The 15,306-nt window shown below is 34.9% G+C and overlaps 1 protein-coding gene across 1 annotated transcript; it reads left to right on the top strand.

Moving 5' to 3' along the window:
- The first annotated feature begins 1,533 nt into the window (after positions 1-1,533).
- Positions 1,534-14,782, top strand: LOC136984450 (m-AAA protease-interacting protein 1, mitochondrial-like). The gene is made up of 5 exons (XM_067281440.1): positions 1,534-1,899; positions 10,065-10,136; positions 14,023-14,146; positions 14,226-14,367; positions 14,467-14,782. Exons 1-5 carry the CDS (start codon positions 1,546-1,548, stop codon positions 14,546-14,548), a joined length of 774 nt encoding a protein of 257 aa, XP_067137541.1. The 5' UTR covers positions 1,534-1,545; the 3' UTR covers positions 14,549-14,782.
- The last annotated feature ends 524 nt before the right edge of the window (positions 14,783-15,306 follow it).

The raw sequence follows: 15,306 nt of genomic DNA, 5'->3' as shown, positions 1-15,306 counted from the left end.
GGAGACGAAAAATAAAAAAGTTATACTTTTTTCCGGCGATCGCGCGATGATAGGGAGTCGCGTCGCTCTCCGCTAAGTCGGCCTCGCTATCGCAATCGGGAGTCCCGTCGCTTGCCGTTAAAATTGCCTTTAGTAGACGTTTCCCCCTTTTTTTACTTCGTTCAAGAACTACCGTGAATCGATCACTAGTTTAGCGGGGTGGGTGGCGCCCATACGAGAGGTCAGTCGGGCCGCCATGTTCGCTGCCATAAATAACATTAACCGAAATGGCAATCGAGCGATGATCGGAAGTCGCGTCGCTCTCTCCGCTCTCGTATCGCGTGTTAACGCTCCGGGAGATGACCGTAGTCCGACGTCACGGTTTGCAGATTTTACCGCAAGATGGCAATACTAGCAACTACGGTGCCGTCTGCATGAGAGCATTAAAAAAGTATGGTAACTTAAAAAGCGTGATAACTTTTTTATTTTTCGTCTCCGATACAAAAATAGGGTACCGTTGAACTCGGCTCGGTCCCCTGAGTTCAAATATATAATCAGTCCTGAAATTCCATAGGGAGTAATCTATAGTACACCCTTTTATTTTAAAAAGTATTAAATGCTAATAACGAGAAAATCTTCACGATGTCCATTTTCTGTTTAAATCACTCGTGTCAATGTGTGAAGATATGTATCGAATTCGAACCCTGATCCTCTAAAGCGGCAAACTCGTAAACAAATGAAATATAATTTGACTTTGTCCAAAAGAATATTAAGACACTATTTTTTAATTGACCAAAAAATAATTATGGTAAAAGCCTAACAGGATGATGGCCGATCGGTTAGGGTGGCAGCCTACGCTCTGGTAAGCCCGGATGAGTTGAGAAGCTCCAGGAATTTTTCGGGAATGGTCCGTCTGAATATATATAGAGCCCCGTACCTTTATGGGCCTGGTAAATTCGTACTAGACTCTATAAAATCTTTATCGCGTCTAGTACGAATACACAAAAAATTCTAATAGGATAACAGCCGGCAATGGTATAAAAGCAATAACCCATAGATTATCGCTTAGACGTCAGCCGATTGCTCTCAACATTCGGGTTCGAGTTTCTCATAATTTATTGCAAGAAATTTGGATTGGGACGTTGTTCTATTTCCTCATCCATGCCGAGATTCTGGCCGAGTAGATAAAACCACCAAACGCTATTTGCGCCTTACTAGCGGGATGCCTGGTAGAGTTTTTTGGGGTTTTCTTCTAGTCACGTGTCTAACACTTAAATAGCCAGTTTCCCATATAAAGACTTCGCGAAATGCACATCACCCATTTGTCGCATTGCTTCACTCCATCGGTCCTAATTCTGCCTGTCCCTAAATGGGCAAAATTTGAACCATACCACCTTGCTTTAAAGAGTTAATCAAGGATTACGAAAAAAGTAAATTTACTTAAACTTCAAATTCTTCAAAATATAAACGACGCAAAAACTTTAAAATTAAAATAACAAAATTAATTTTTAAAAAATTACGACGAGGAGAGAACTTTTGACTCCAGAAGGCAGGCAAGTAGCCAAGATGGCGGTTGTCTTTAGATATCACACGGTGGATCGTTTGTTTACGATTGTCAAAAAGTTCAAAATCCAACACGTTAGAACACTTATTCACATTAAGAAAGAATTGTTTTCCAATCGCAAAGTGTATAAATTGATGAGGAGCGGCGGAATGTGTTCGTTAGACAAGGAGAAAATTCGTTGGTGCTCGAAAGATTCGAAGGAGGAGGAAACATCAAAAAATCTAATGGAATTCCCTCCTGTCATTTGGCCGGGTTTGTTTATGTCCATAAAAAACTGGATACTGACTAAACTCATTATTCAGCCTTACTTTGAACCAGAATTTGATCAGCCCAGTTTCCTTAAAGGTGCTAAACAGGTGCTAAGTTTTAGGTTAATATCTCCTTCTCAGCTTTAACGGGCCTTTAATACGAGTGATGAGAATAAGCTGTTGTCCAATAGTCGTGTATGAGAAAAACATAAACAAATCTCTCTTTTGTAAATTACAGAAATGTACTGCCAAAGCATAAAACGGTAGCTACACAAAGTAGAACTTGTTCTGTTAATGGTTCGGCCCATTTGGTAGAGTGTCTGGAGACAGAGGTACAAGTTAAGAAGGCGTGGTGTTTCGCCACGATCGGGCAAAATGTGACGAGCAGTGGGGGAGGTCCCGATGAGATTAGCATTTTGTTTTGATGCTGGTTTCGAGTAACCCGCTTGACTGTGGAGTACTCGATGCTATCTAGTTTGGAGTGCAGGGCTGGTACAATTGCATCTCCGAATGGGACGGTTTGGAATTGGGGCTATAAACCTTACTCGTAGGAGCAAAAATGTCAAAGGAACCGTACCTCTATGTGCGACTTGGTGAGATACTGCCCCCCCTCCGAAATTGGCCTACTTCTGGGTCACAAGTGATCAGGAATCGTGTTGGTCTGCTAAGACATTCATTTGACTATGTAGCCCGTGCAACTATGCCAGCTTTGAGTAGCCTACTTGACTGTGGAGTATTTGATGTTATATAGTTTTAGGAGTGTGGGGCTCACCCCATGTGGGCACTGAGGTGCTTGTTTGCAGCACTTGCACCAAAGTGCACAATTGCGTAGGTAGAGCAGAGGTCAAGGCAAGCCATAGCGAGTCTTGACTGACACGAGCATGGAGAACAGGCAGTGTACTTGGTTTGTGATAAAAACTGACTAGAGGCAAATATCTCACAAAGGGTTGCATGTATGGGTATAGTTCCTTTGAGTTTATTCTTTGTACAGGGTCTGTAATTCTAATTCTATGGATGGCATATCCCTTATTTAGAGTTCATGTCTTATTATGAGACTTTTCCCCATCTGTCTGCTGAGATGCAAGTGACAGTGAGCACCAAAGCCACAACAATGTGTAGAGCAGAGGCCAAGGCAAATGATGGTGAGCCTTGACTGATGCAGTGTGTGGAGAATAGCCTGTAATACTGATTCACACAAAAGTGACCTTTCCCACTCTGAAATACCCCGGAATCACCACCGCTCGTTACACTTCACCTAATTACCCTCAAAGTAGGGTGTACTATAGATTACCACCTATGGACTTTGATTATATATTTGAACTCGGGGGACTGAGACGAGTTCAACGGTACCCTATTTTTGGACCGGAGACGAGAAATAAAAAAGTTATCATACTTTTTAAGTTACCATACTTCTTTATTGCTCTCATGAAGACAGCACCATGGTTGCTAGTACAGTAGAGAGTCGTTAATCGGAACCCTGGTAATCGGAATCGCCGATAATCGGAACGGTTTTCAGTCGGACTGTGTCGTGCTGAATCGAACGTTTTTGATACTAGATTTACTTCTAAAGTATAATTTTTGTTTTTATATTCTTTAATATATTTATTTTGTTTGTACAAAATGAAGAAATAATTTTTAACGATACAATAGCCTCGATTATTATTATAAAAGTTTTCGTTAGGCTTAAAATCGACGAAAATTCAACATGAAGCGACACGCAACGGAGAAAAATTTGAATATCGGACAGGTTAATATATTTTTTCGTACATAATTGGTAATCGGAACAAATCACTAATCTGAATAACCCCAGTCCCCAATTGATTCCGATTTTTGACTCTCTACTGTACTGCCACCTTGCGGTAAAGTCTGCAAACCATGACGCCCGACTACGGTCATCTCCAGGAGGGTTAAAACATGCGATACGAGAGCGGAGAGAGCGACGTGACTTCCGATCATCGCGCAATCACCATTTCGGTTAATGTTACGGCAGCAAACGTGGCGGCTGTTCCCACTGTTCATGCTCCCGACTGATCTCCTGGAGGGGAGCCGCCAGCAGGCTGCCATGTGCTAAACGTCACTAGTTATTGATTCACGGTAGTTCTTGAACAAAGTAAAAAAGGGGGGGAATGTCTACTAAAGGCAATTTTAATGGCAAGCGATGCGACTCCCGATTGCGATAGCGAGGCCGACTTAGCGGAGAGAGCGACGCGACTCCCTATCATCGCACGATCGCTGGAAAAAAGTATGATAACTTTTTTATTTTTCGTCTCCGGTCCAAAAGTAGAGTATCGTTGAACTCATCTCGGTCCCCTGAGTTCAAATATATAATCAAAGTCCCGAAATTCCATAGGTGGTAATCTTATAGTATCCCCCCAAAGTAATGAAAAGTATAATAGACACTCTTTCCTTAACTCATATGGAGACAGACACACACACACACAAGATCTTTACCTTTAATAGAGGTTCTCAGCCCTCCGTGTATGACCAAGCATCACAATTACTATATGGTACAACTCATAAAAATCTGGCTCTCTCAACCAGCCAGACACATAGATGTTATCTAGACAGACTCAGCTTTTGAGAGGGTGAGCTGGGAATTTTTTAACTTTTAATGTTATTTTAATAACAAAAAATAAAATCTTTAAAACTGCATTTTACTTACTATACTGTCAAAGCATTCCCTAAAGGGGTAATCAAGAAAAAAGTGGCTTTCCTGTGCACAACACCCTGCAAACTTCAGTCTTCTGAGAAATGTCGTAAGGGCAGGGCATAGCACACCAGGAACACTCACCCAAGCTTTCACTCTGGAACCTGCTGAAATTATGCATTACACTTAGGGAATTTGATCCCGGCCCTTATTTCTAATCCCGGGATTTCAGGATTATACTTAGTCAATCCCGGGATCATGGGGGATTATTTCAGTATTAAGGGTTAATAAGAAAATCTTACAGAAATCAGCTCTTTAATCAACAAATCAAAATTTAGACAAAAATAAACGTATTTTATGATATACACCTAGCTAATCTAATCACTCTAACTAATCAGACTTAAGAGTCAGACTAACCAGACTTAAAATCACTCAAAGTTATTCTTTTTCAAGCATCAGTGAAATCTCTTTAAACTTACATAAATTGAAAAAACCTTTATGTAACAAAGTATGCAAATACACGTTGAAAATTAAATCTCTCTTAACATCGACTAAACAGACGACTTTTATGTAACAACCTAGCATGGGCGTTGCCAGGGGGCAGAGGGGCAGCATGCTGCCCTCCTCTAGAAATTTGAAAAATTTATTTAAATGCTAAGTTTTAATTAAAATAATCTTCTTAGGCTTCTTGTAAGTTAAAAAAAAATGTTTTAATTAAGATATTTCTTTTCCAGTACATAGTAAATGATTAAAACTCTATGAATCGTTTTTATTTTACCTACATACAATTCATATCCTCTATCAATTTACATCATCTTGCCCCCCCTGGCCCATTGGCTGGCATCGTCCTTGCAACCTAGTAAGTAGGTAGTAAAGTAAGTTTCTTGGCAAAAAGTATTTAAAAATAATAATAATCAGTCACATTTTTCTTAAATATAAAGAAAACTAATCTAATAGGAACATTCTAATTCGAATTGCGAAAATATGATCTGAGAAATAACAACGCATCCAGTGTCTCATCACCAAGTCTGCTTCTCAATTTGTTGCACATATATTGCAGCTGCTGAGAAAGCACTTAGAAGCTGTAAATTTTAATATAGATGAGTTTTCGAGCATACTATTTATGTTCATTATTCAATTTAAATCAAATGCAACAACCAGAGGCTGGTGGGAGTGCTCACTTAAGGGTGATGATATTCCTCCATTGAATGACTTATTAGAATTTTTGAAGGGTTATGTTAGAACTCTACAGTCAACCAAAAGTGCTCTCGACTGCACCAGAAAATCAACGCTTGCAAAAATTCAAAAATACAAAAGTGAAGTATATTACCAGGTAACCCAGTGAGAACTGATTGCCTATCATTTTAGTTCAAAATACAAGAAGTTTTATATTAAAACGATAGGCAAGCAATTCTGTTAAGAGCACTGGCACTGAATGTTTCGCTTCATGCAATCTATTTTGCAACTTTTTTAAAATGATGTCAATCCTGAAAATCTTGGGATCAGGAAAACTTAATCCCAAAAATTTCAGGACTAAAATGTGGTCGGGATCCTGGGATCAAATCCTCTAATTACACCCATGCCTGATAATATTTCACCATTTCTATCTATCCATACCTCTTTTGCTTCTTCCACATTCGTGACACTTCTCGCACACTTTTTCTCTTTCAAACTCTTCCACTTGCTCAGCCCATCTTTTCCTCTGTCTTCCACACCCTCTCCTTCCCTCCACATTCCCCACATACAACTTATTACACATCTCATCTGTCGACATTCTATGTGGTCAAACCAATGCATACATTCTTGACACACTTGCTCAATTGCATTCTCTTTCACATCCCACTTCACCAAAATATCCTTGTTACTCACCAGATCTCTCCTTGTCACACCACACTTCAGATATCTCGTTATGGCTGCAATCACTGAGCTCTTATGTTTCATTCTCCACACCCATGCTTCACAACCATACAACAGTCGGGAGGACCACACACTTGTACACAGCCGTACTTGCCTTCTTCAGAAACTTATTCTTACGAATCACTTGCCCTGTGCACTCAACCACTTTCATACAAGCATTCACTCACTTTCTAATCTCCCTGTCTATTCTGCCATTTCTTTCAAAAGTGTTCCCCAAGTAAACTCCCTAACCTGCTCGTCACACCATTCAGCTGTATCTTGCACTCAATCATTAGCTCATCTTTTTCAAATGCTAAAACTTTTGTTTTCTTTCTATTTATTCTCAATGCCATTTTTTTCTCAGCTCTCATTCAACTTCAACATAAGATACTGCAATTCACTTTGGCTTTCAGCCAGTAGAACAGTAAACTGCATTTTATTAATAAAGAAACATTCTATGTACTTCACTTTCATTTGTTGAAAAATGGCAAAGAGGATCCACTCTACTCGGGTCCCATACATACTTTGAGGCTCTTCCTGCTTATAATTATATAACTTGATTCAAAGATATATATTTCATTCTTGAATTTTTAAATTTTACAAGAATTCGGTTCCAGAAAGACTTTTTAATCAATTTAATAATCAAGGAAGAACCAGTATTAATTGTGTTTCTATGATTGGAAAGGATATAAGAAGACAGCAAATTTTATATGTATTTACTTTTCAGTTTGTATTATATCAATATTTTAAATATATATGGCATCTGAAAAGTTATTGTGCACTAAGAAATTTGTCGTAAAATTATACATATGATATTGCATATGAGAGTTATATGTCCCACATTTTCACTTTGCAGTAAACAGCATTACTGCATGCTTACAAATGTTCCAGTTTTTGGAAGACTTCTTTGCGATCTCATAATCTCTCATGGAATATGGCCCGATATGTCTCTGGATCACACTCCTTCGGATTTTGGGGCCTGTGGGACACATTTCCATCATTTACTGTAGGAGAAACTGCAACATTGTACTTAAAACTTCACTTTTATTAAACCTTACTTAAAATAATTTTTCGGACACACTGTACCATACATTTCATTCTTGGATTTTTAAATTTTGCCAGTTGTAAATCATAGTTTAGTTACTTTACAATTCTAGCTAATTATCTGCTTTATACATTTACTTATTATGTCCTGACAAAGATATTAATTAGTAGTTAAATTATTTTTAACATTATTGAATCATTTTCACAAATGATAATTCTTAATGCCTATTAAGCATCTAATTAAGAACAACTGTTAATTTGATTTGCTAAGTTCTGAAGTAAAGTTATTGTCAAATTAAAAACTTGAAAGTATTTAGATCAAAAGTTCAGTAAATTTTAATTAAATGTTGCATTAGAAATAAGCATTTTAAGCAGAGAGCTGTTGTAATAATTAGTAACTTTTGAACCACAGAGATATAGAGTCTTATATGCAACAATTATAATTTATCACATTTACTAAATTGTTATAAACATAAAATTACTTACTTTATTTTGCACTTCACACTTAGTTTTTTTACAAAAATTATTTTTTAAAAGGTAGCAGGAAAAAAAAAATCACTTCTTTAAGTATCCTTCTAATGGTGAAGCTTACAGGATAGCTTTTGTTTAGTTGTATGTGGATTTGGCGAGATGTAAAGTTAGCATAGACAGATTCCACAGGATGATGTCTATGCCAACATAGCACCATCAAGCAGTTGTTTTAAAATATTACTTGCAGGTTGTAAACTGTTCTTTCCATCCCTGTAGGTGTTCAGTTAAGTTGACATTTGGAATTTGGGCAGGGTGTTGAATTAAACAGAATTTCGTGTTATGTTATGAATTATTTTATGACAGTACATGCATTATGACATGTCGCATTATCCTGCATGAGCCTATAGCTGAGAGAAGTACCTGAAAAGCAAGAATATGTTTATACTTCAAAGTTTGTGATGAGGAGACCTAAATGAATGTAAACAAACATTCCCTCACACTATTACACTATCATTACTAGTCTACATTATTGACATCATACCAGATGGATCTATAGTCTCGTGCTGCTTACACCAAATTCTGACATTGTCATCAACAATGTAAGAGAGATCGGTGCTTGTTGGACCAGATAACATAGATCTGGTGCTGATAATTGCATGCTGATTGAAGTCTTTTTGGCTGACAGTATTCAATTGTTGCCTGATATGGATATTTACTGTTTGAGACAAACTGACAAGTTGTACGTTTAGAGATGTGTTTTGCATGCTACTGCTGTATAGAACTTTGAATGACAATCTCTTTTTCCATTGATATAATACCTCATTTTTATCTCTCAAGCTATTTTTGTCCAAGAACTGCTAGTGACTAGATATTTCTTATTTGTCACGCTATTCCTGTTTGCCCTAGTACACACAAATAGCTCAGTCCAGATCACTATATCTGAAATACTGGAGCCAGCAGGTCTAATACTAAAAATTACCTCATTCTCAAATTTTCTCAAGTCATATGTCTTACTTATTCTTCTCTTACAATGAACTGAGTCACCTTGATGTCTATCTGTTTCGTACATCCATTCATACCCACATGACATATTGTCTATGAATGCATCCCACATCTATGCTCAAAGAGGTATACCTAATAGTATTACATGGAATTGTCAGTCAGTATATACAGGGTGTCATGCTAAAAAGTAGTCCTGGTCTGGTTTAAGTCTCTGGCACTAATGTGGATTGAGCAAAACCACATCAGTTGTGGTATCTTGTATTGTAGAAACCAAGGGAGATCATCAGCCACAAAATTGCTACCATCAGTGTCACTATGTTATGCCAGTTCCTAAACACAATTCAACTTGCACAGCTGTATGTAGATGCAACAGGTGACCACTTTCAACATCTATAATGGCAATACCAGTAGTTGGCTTCTGTGTTTATTACTTTATTATCATCAAAGTTTTAGTTTTCTTAAAACTTTTTAAGTCTCTGTATTTCAAGAAATAATAATAAATAGGCACAGTTTGTTTTCTGTCCAAACACGAAGTAAGGATTAAGTTTAAGCACTAGAAGTCAATAATATTGTTTTGGAAAGTCATCTGTGATGACTGCTTGCCACTACCATAGCGGTGACATTGCCACCGGAATAAAAAAGAATTTAAGAACTTGTGCACACTCGTACTAGCGACCTTGAACATTGTCACTTTGACTCGCTATATATCGAAAACAAAATCATAAACCCCTGACTTTTATTACATTTTTAATTTCCTCATTTTGTATTAAGTAAAATGACAAAGTTTAATAAAAATTGACCAATTAAACTTCAAGAACAAGCTTGATTCTATAAGCAGCATAGAAGAGGCTTCACTAATGTTCTGCCTCAAGCAATCTATTGTTTAACCAAGAAAAAATATTGATTTTTATTGCTCTATAAAGTAATACTTTTGTATAATTTGTGTTCATTCATTCTTTTTTGCTAGTTAATGAATTAATTCTTAGCATTAACTTGCATTTTTTGTAAGAATATATGCAGTTTTGTGTATCTTGTTTAAATAGGACCAATAACTTTGTTTTAAATGTGTCATTATTCAACAATATATTTAAATTTTAATACAATTTTGTGTTTTTTAACAACTTCAGAAAGTTTATTCAAAGCAATAACACGAGTCATACTTATTAATCAATAATATCATTAATATCTGTTTTTTTTTAATCTTTATTTTTAGGCACTTGTACATGTATCTAATCTACTTGCCAAAGGTGATATTGATGCTCTAAAAGGGCTAATTACTAGTGAAGTAAGTATTAATCGTTAATTTTATTGTTATTCCTATTTCATTGATTAATTGATGTATAGCTGTGAATCAAATAAGAATTCATTAAATTATTGTATTATCAATGACACGAAAATTGCTTTATTATTGTTTCAAGAACCACTTACAATGATATAAAATATTTCAACCAACCATTTATTATTTTTATCAAATGTCCAAGAAGAAAAAAAGCATCTGCCAAATGATATCAGTAGATTTTAACAAGTTAACTTTTAGGCATATGATATAAAGAACACTTGAAGTTTGAGAAGATTTAACTTGTGGGAAACCACCCAAAACTCTGCCAGTTGAGTAATCTAATCATCATTTATCAAAATTCTTGGCAGCCACTATCATATTAGTTTGGCTAACAGAATTTTGGACCACTTTCCCAAATAACAATTTGATTCCATCATCCAGTAGTTGCTTTTTCTGTCTTTAACATTTGATGGTGATGATGATAATTATATCCAATTAATGATCATCTTCCGTTATTTTTAATGTTCCAACCTATCCAAAATGATGTATACATGAAGAAAATAGTTCTATTTATAACTGAATTATGTTTTGGATCATAACTAGTAAAAAATTAAATTAATTGGATATTTTTAAAATAAATTCTGTATTTATAGTATTTTATCCTATTTACTTTGGTAAAATAGTAAACTAAGACCTTTATGTACTAAACTTTAATACAGTATATTAAAAGCACTATGAAATCAGCAACATCTAATCCACATGTCATGTGGATTATCACATATTCACTGTCATGATGCTATGGTTATACTGTAATTTTTACATATTTTGGCGATGGTGTTGTGTGTTAAGTTATATAAAATACAGGATGTCCGAAGAATTACTATTCTGTGAGAAATTTGTAATGACATTAAAGTTATATGCACTGCACTGCATTTTAGACCTGTATGTCCTGAGTTTCCTGTGATAGATAGCATTACTGCTTGCTCACAGATGTATCGAGTTTTGGAAGACTTAGGCCGCGACTCCACTAGCCGTAAAAGGGCCGTAAAACCCCTCACCGTAAAAGCTTTTAATCACGTGACCATGATATTTTACGACCTGCTCAGGCGTAAAATATCATGGTCACGTGATTAAAAGCTTTTACGGTGAGGGGTTTTACGGCCCTTTTACGGCTAGTGGAGTCGCGGCCTTATTTGACAATCTCTTGGAATATGGCCCACTACGACTCCAGGCCAGGATTTTAGGGCCTCTGGAGATATTCATAAGCTCTTTTCTACAGTTAGTCATTTATTCTTGTAAATATTCTTGCTTCTTGTCTGGATTAATGCTTCCTGTGTAGCCCAAGCTGACTAATTGTATACCTTGTAGGTTAAACGATGAAATGGAGTTGGAGATCCAGTTCGAAAATATATACTTTATTAGTATTGGAAATGCATTTCGGACCAGTGAGAGACTGTTAGTTTACATTACAGATTTAAAAAAATAATCTTCAGTTTTAATTTTGTTTATTATTATTTTGAATTAAATTTAATTCAATTACACTAACGTTAACTAATAAGTATTGTATTGGGTTGGCCAATAAGTTTGTGCAGTTTTTGCAGATAGATAGAGTTAGATGCCCCGAAAAGCAATTATTAGTAGTTTTAGTCTTGAAAACGTGTTCGACAAGCAACATTTTGCTGACACTTGTCAAAAATAAAGCTTGATGGTTAGTTTCGTTTTGTGTGTTTGTCAATATTTGAAGGATGAGTGAACAAAACATACATTATCGATATATTGTGTTTTTTTTTATTTTTAAAAAAGGCAAAAATGCAATGCAAACTTGCAAAAAAAACTATGAGAGATGTACAGTAAGGATACCGTGAAAGAAAGTGTGTGCCAGAAGCGATTTGCAAGATTTTGTTTCGGAGATTTTTCCATTCAAGATGCACCACAATTGGGTAGGCCAGTTGAGACCAAATAAAAGAATTAGTCGACAATAATCCATGCCATATGACACGAAAATTGCAGATATTCTTCAAATATTGAAATTGAGCATGGTAAATCATCTGCATCAACTTGGATACGTCAAGCTGGATGTTTGGGTTCCACACAAACTTAGCAAAGCCAATCGCATCACTTACATTTCCATCTGCATATCTTCAAAAAATGCGAGGAAAGTGACTCATTTCTGAAGAAAATGGTAACAGGGATGAAAAGGGGATTGTTCACATCAACATCAATTGCAAAAGATTGTGTGAAAAGCACAGCAATCCACTGCAAATTACTTTAGAAGCTGGTCTTCATCCAAGCAAAGTCATGTTCTCAATTTGGTGGAATTGGAAGGGTGATTTGTTTTACAAACTGCTTCTGAAAAATAAAATGATCAATTCTGATGTATACTGTGACCAGCTGGATAAATTAAATGCAACGATTCAAAAGAAGCATCCATAATTAGTGAATTTAAAGGGAAATCTTTCACCATGATAATGCCTGGCCACATGAATCGTTGCAAACCCAGAAAAAATTGTTGGAGCTTGGCTGGGATGTTGTACCTCATCCTCCATATTCACCCAACCTTGCTCCTTTCGATTATCATTTGTTTTGCTTGCTTCAAAATTCTTTAAATCTTCATTTTTGATGACGACATAAAACAGCACTTGGAACAGTTTTATGCCAAAAGAAAAAAAAAATACTGGAAGTTTTTTAAAAGAGGTATTATGAAGCTTCCCAAAAGAGGGCAAAAGCTACTCAATAAAAACAGTGAATATTATTGCATAAAATTTTTATTTTCCATTAAAAAATTGTCTTTTATTTTCACCTTAAACAAACACATGGACTTATTGACCAACCCAATAATTATTAGTTAATATTAGTATGAGATAGCATTCTAAGCACCTACCTTTAGAAAAAATTATCTTATGTTAATTATTATTTGTTAGCCAAACCATAGTTCCGAATAATCCAGAAATTAATATGATTATTATAGAATATTTAGACTTTGTTTTTATGTATACCTACAATGATTTGTTAACAGAAATGAAACAGAAAAAACAATATTTTAATGCTTGAGATGACGACTTCTAAACTGTGTACTGGTAATTATCTTGCTTTCAATGGCTGCCCTGGAGGTACAGTACAGGGTGTATGGCAGGGTGGGTTATACAAAGGTTTTATTTTTATTCTTGCAATTTTCTGCAGGTTATCTGCACGAAATTACAGTATATATAAAAACTGAAATTTCAGTATATTTTATTTAAATAGAAACAGTATAAATAATTAACATAGAGAATCATAGAAATTTTCTCTTTTATGAATCTACATGTTTTCCTAATATGAAACACTCGTTTTTTTTCAAGCATATAAATAGATTATATAAATTTAAATGAATTTTGTAAAATAAATTTACAAAATTCAGACTATATGAAGTGTTGCGCAATCACATATAAAGCATAAACTCTGATATATAAACTCTGTGTATGCCGAAAGATTGAGAGATTCAATTTAATTGTGAACTATGTTCTTTGGAGTATGCCAATGTTCCAATCCACTGGTTCCGAAACTACAACCCAGGCCTGTGGCACTTGTTAATTCATCCACAAAACTATTTCACACATCACTTATAAATGATAGAAATGGTGCTATCCTACTGTTTATGATTAGAAATGGTCCTATCCTACTGTATAATATATATATATATATATATATAAAGCATGAATGATTACAACATAATATACATCATTTATGTTATACATCCACAAGAGCCGAATTATCAGGCTAGAGTTGGCTATAATAAATAATTAAATTAATTAATTATTTATTATAGCCAACTCTAGCCCGATAATTCGGCTCTTGTGGATGTATAGCTTTGTAACGGGTTAGTCGTTATTTATTTACATCATTTATGTTCCAGGCTCTTTCTGAAATACAGAGAAGTTACACCACTATGAATTTAAAACAGCGACAAGACTTACAAATAAAACTGGAAGAAATCTTCTTCAGTTTTATCTATCAGATTGGTATTATTATGGAAGATGGTGAGAAATTTGAATCTTTATATATAAAATTTTGCAATTTTCATAGAGAAACAATAACCGCTATTTGAAACTTTAATAGATTCAAAGAAACGTTATGTCGAAATCACTGTTGTCTGTCACTGTATACATGGAATAGAAGATTATCAAGACGATGTTACTCTAAGCGGAATAAAGTCCAACTTAACACAGAATATCGAAAAGGTTACAGTTTGTAATTACAGGTAAGTTTTAGATAAAATTATAATGTCATAAGTAATAATTACAGACAATTCGGGCGGGACAATTATAGAATTCTCTAGAATCAAAAAAATCATTTGCAGGTTTATTCGAGAATTCACCAAAGGAGTCGAGGACAGCTGGATAATCAACAAGTTAAATCACTTCAAACTTAAACAGCTATAAACGTTTAGATAAATTTACTACAGAGATTAAAACGAACTTGTACATAAGATATTAAAAGTAATGAATTGCAGCTTATGCAATTCGTTACTGTTAAACGTTTGTTTTCTTCGACTCTAAACTACACAATTTAGAAATTATAAAAGTTAATGTATGAATATGATAGAATATAGTGTTTAAATTTATTTTGAAAATGTTATAAAAAATTTTCAATAAAATGAAATTTTTCAATAAAAAGTAGAATGAGATGCTCTTAAATTATTATACAATTTTCAGTTAATTTGTTAATTAAAGCTATATAATTTATACTTTAGTCCTGCTGCTGCATTAAAAACTTCATATATGAGACCTGTAAAGGAGTGATTTTATTTTTATCTCTACAAATAATAATATCCAATTGAAACTTCAATGAATTAGCACGTTTTAAAAATTATCTACAGATACTTTTCAATTAATGCAATAGATACATTCCTCGAAGTTGTGGCTCCAGGGCATAGATCAGGCTCAAGCAAATTTTCTATAATAAAGGTCCATAGGACACTGTTTGATGTGAAATCAGGCTGCTATAAACAGAATTTTATGTAAATTTTATATTTGTGAAGGAAGTGCAAATACTACAGATAACTAATCTTCGAGTTTATAACTTATAGCATTATGATATTTGTTCATTTTCTTATTGTAAATTACTTATGATGTAAATACATTTAAGGCTCTTGATAGTATGCAAATCATAGAAAAAGTCGGGTAGGAACTCTGTCAGC

Source organism: Centruroides vittatus, unplaced genomic scaffold, assembly GCF_030686945.1.
Source record: "Centruroides vittatus isolate TY-2023 unplaced genomic scaffold, ASM3068694v2 contig_120, whole genome shotgun sequence".
Lineage (NCBI taxonomy): Eukaryota > Metazoa > Arthropoda > Arachnida > Scorpiones > Buthidae > Centruroides > Centruroides vittatus.
Note: the sequence above shows the minus strand (reverse complement) of the source record. Positions and strands in the feature narration are given on the sequence as shown.

Coding starts and splice junctions, on each gene's coding strand:
- LOC136984450 (XM_067281440.1), top strand. CDS start 1,546: ATGGCGGTTGTCTTTAGATATCACACGGTGGATCGTTTGTTTACGATT. Junction 1,900..10,064: donor TCCTTAAAGGTGCTAAACAG/GTGCTAAGTTTT, acceptor CTTTATTTTTAG/GCACTTGTACATGTATCTAA. Junction 14,368..14,466: donor GTTACAGTTTGTAATTACAG/GTAAGTTTTAGA, acceptor AATCATTTGCAG/GTTTATTCGAGAATTCACCA.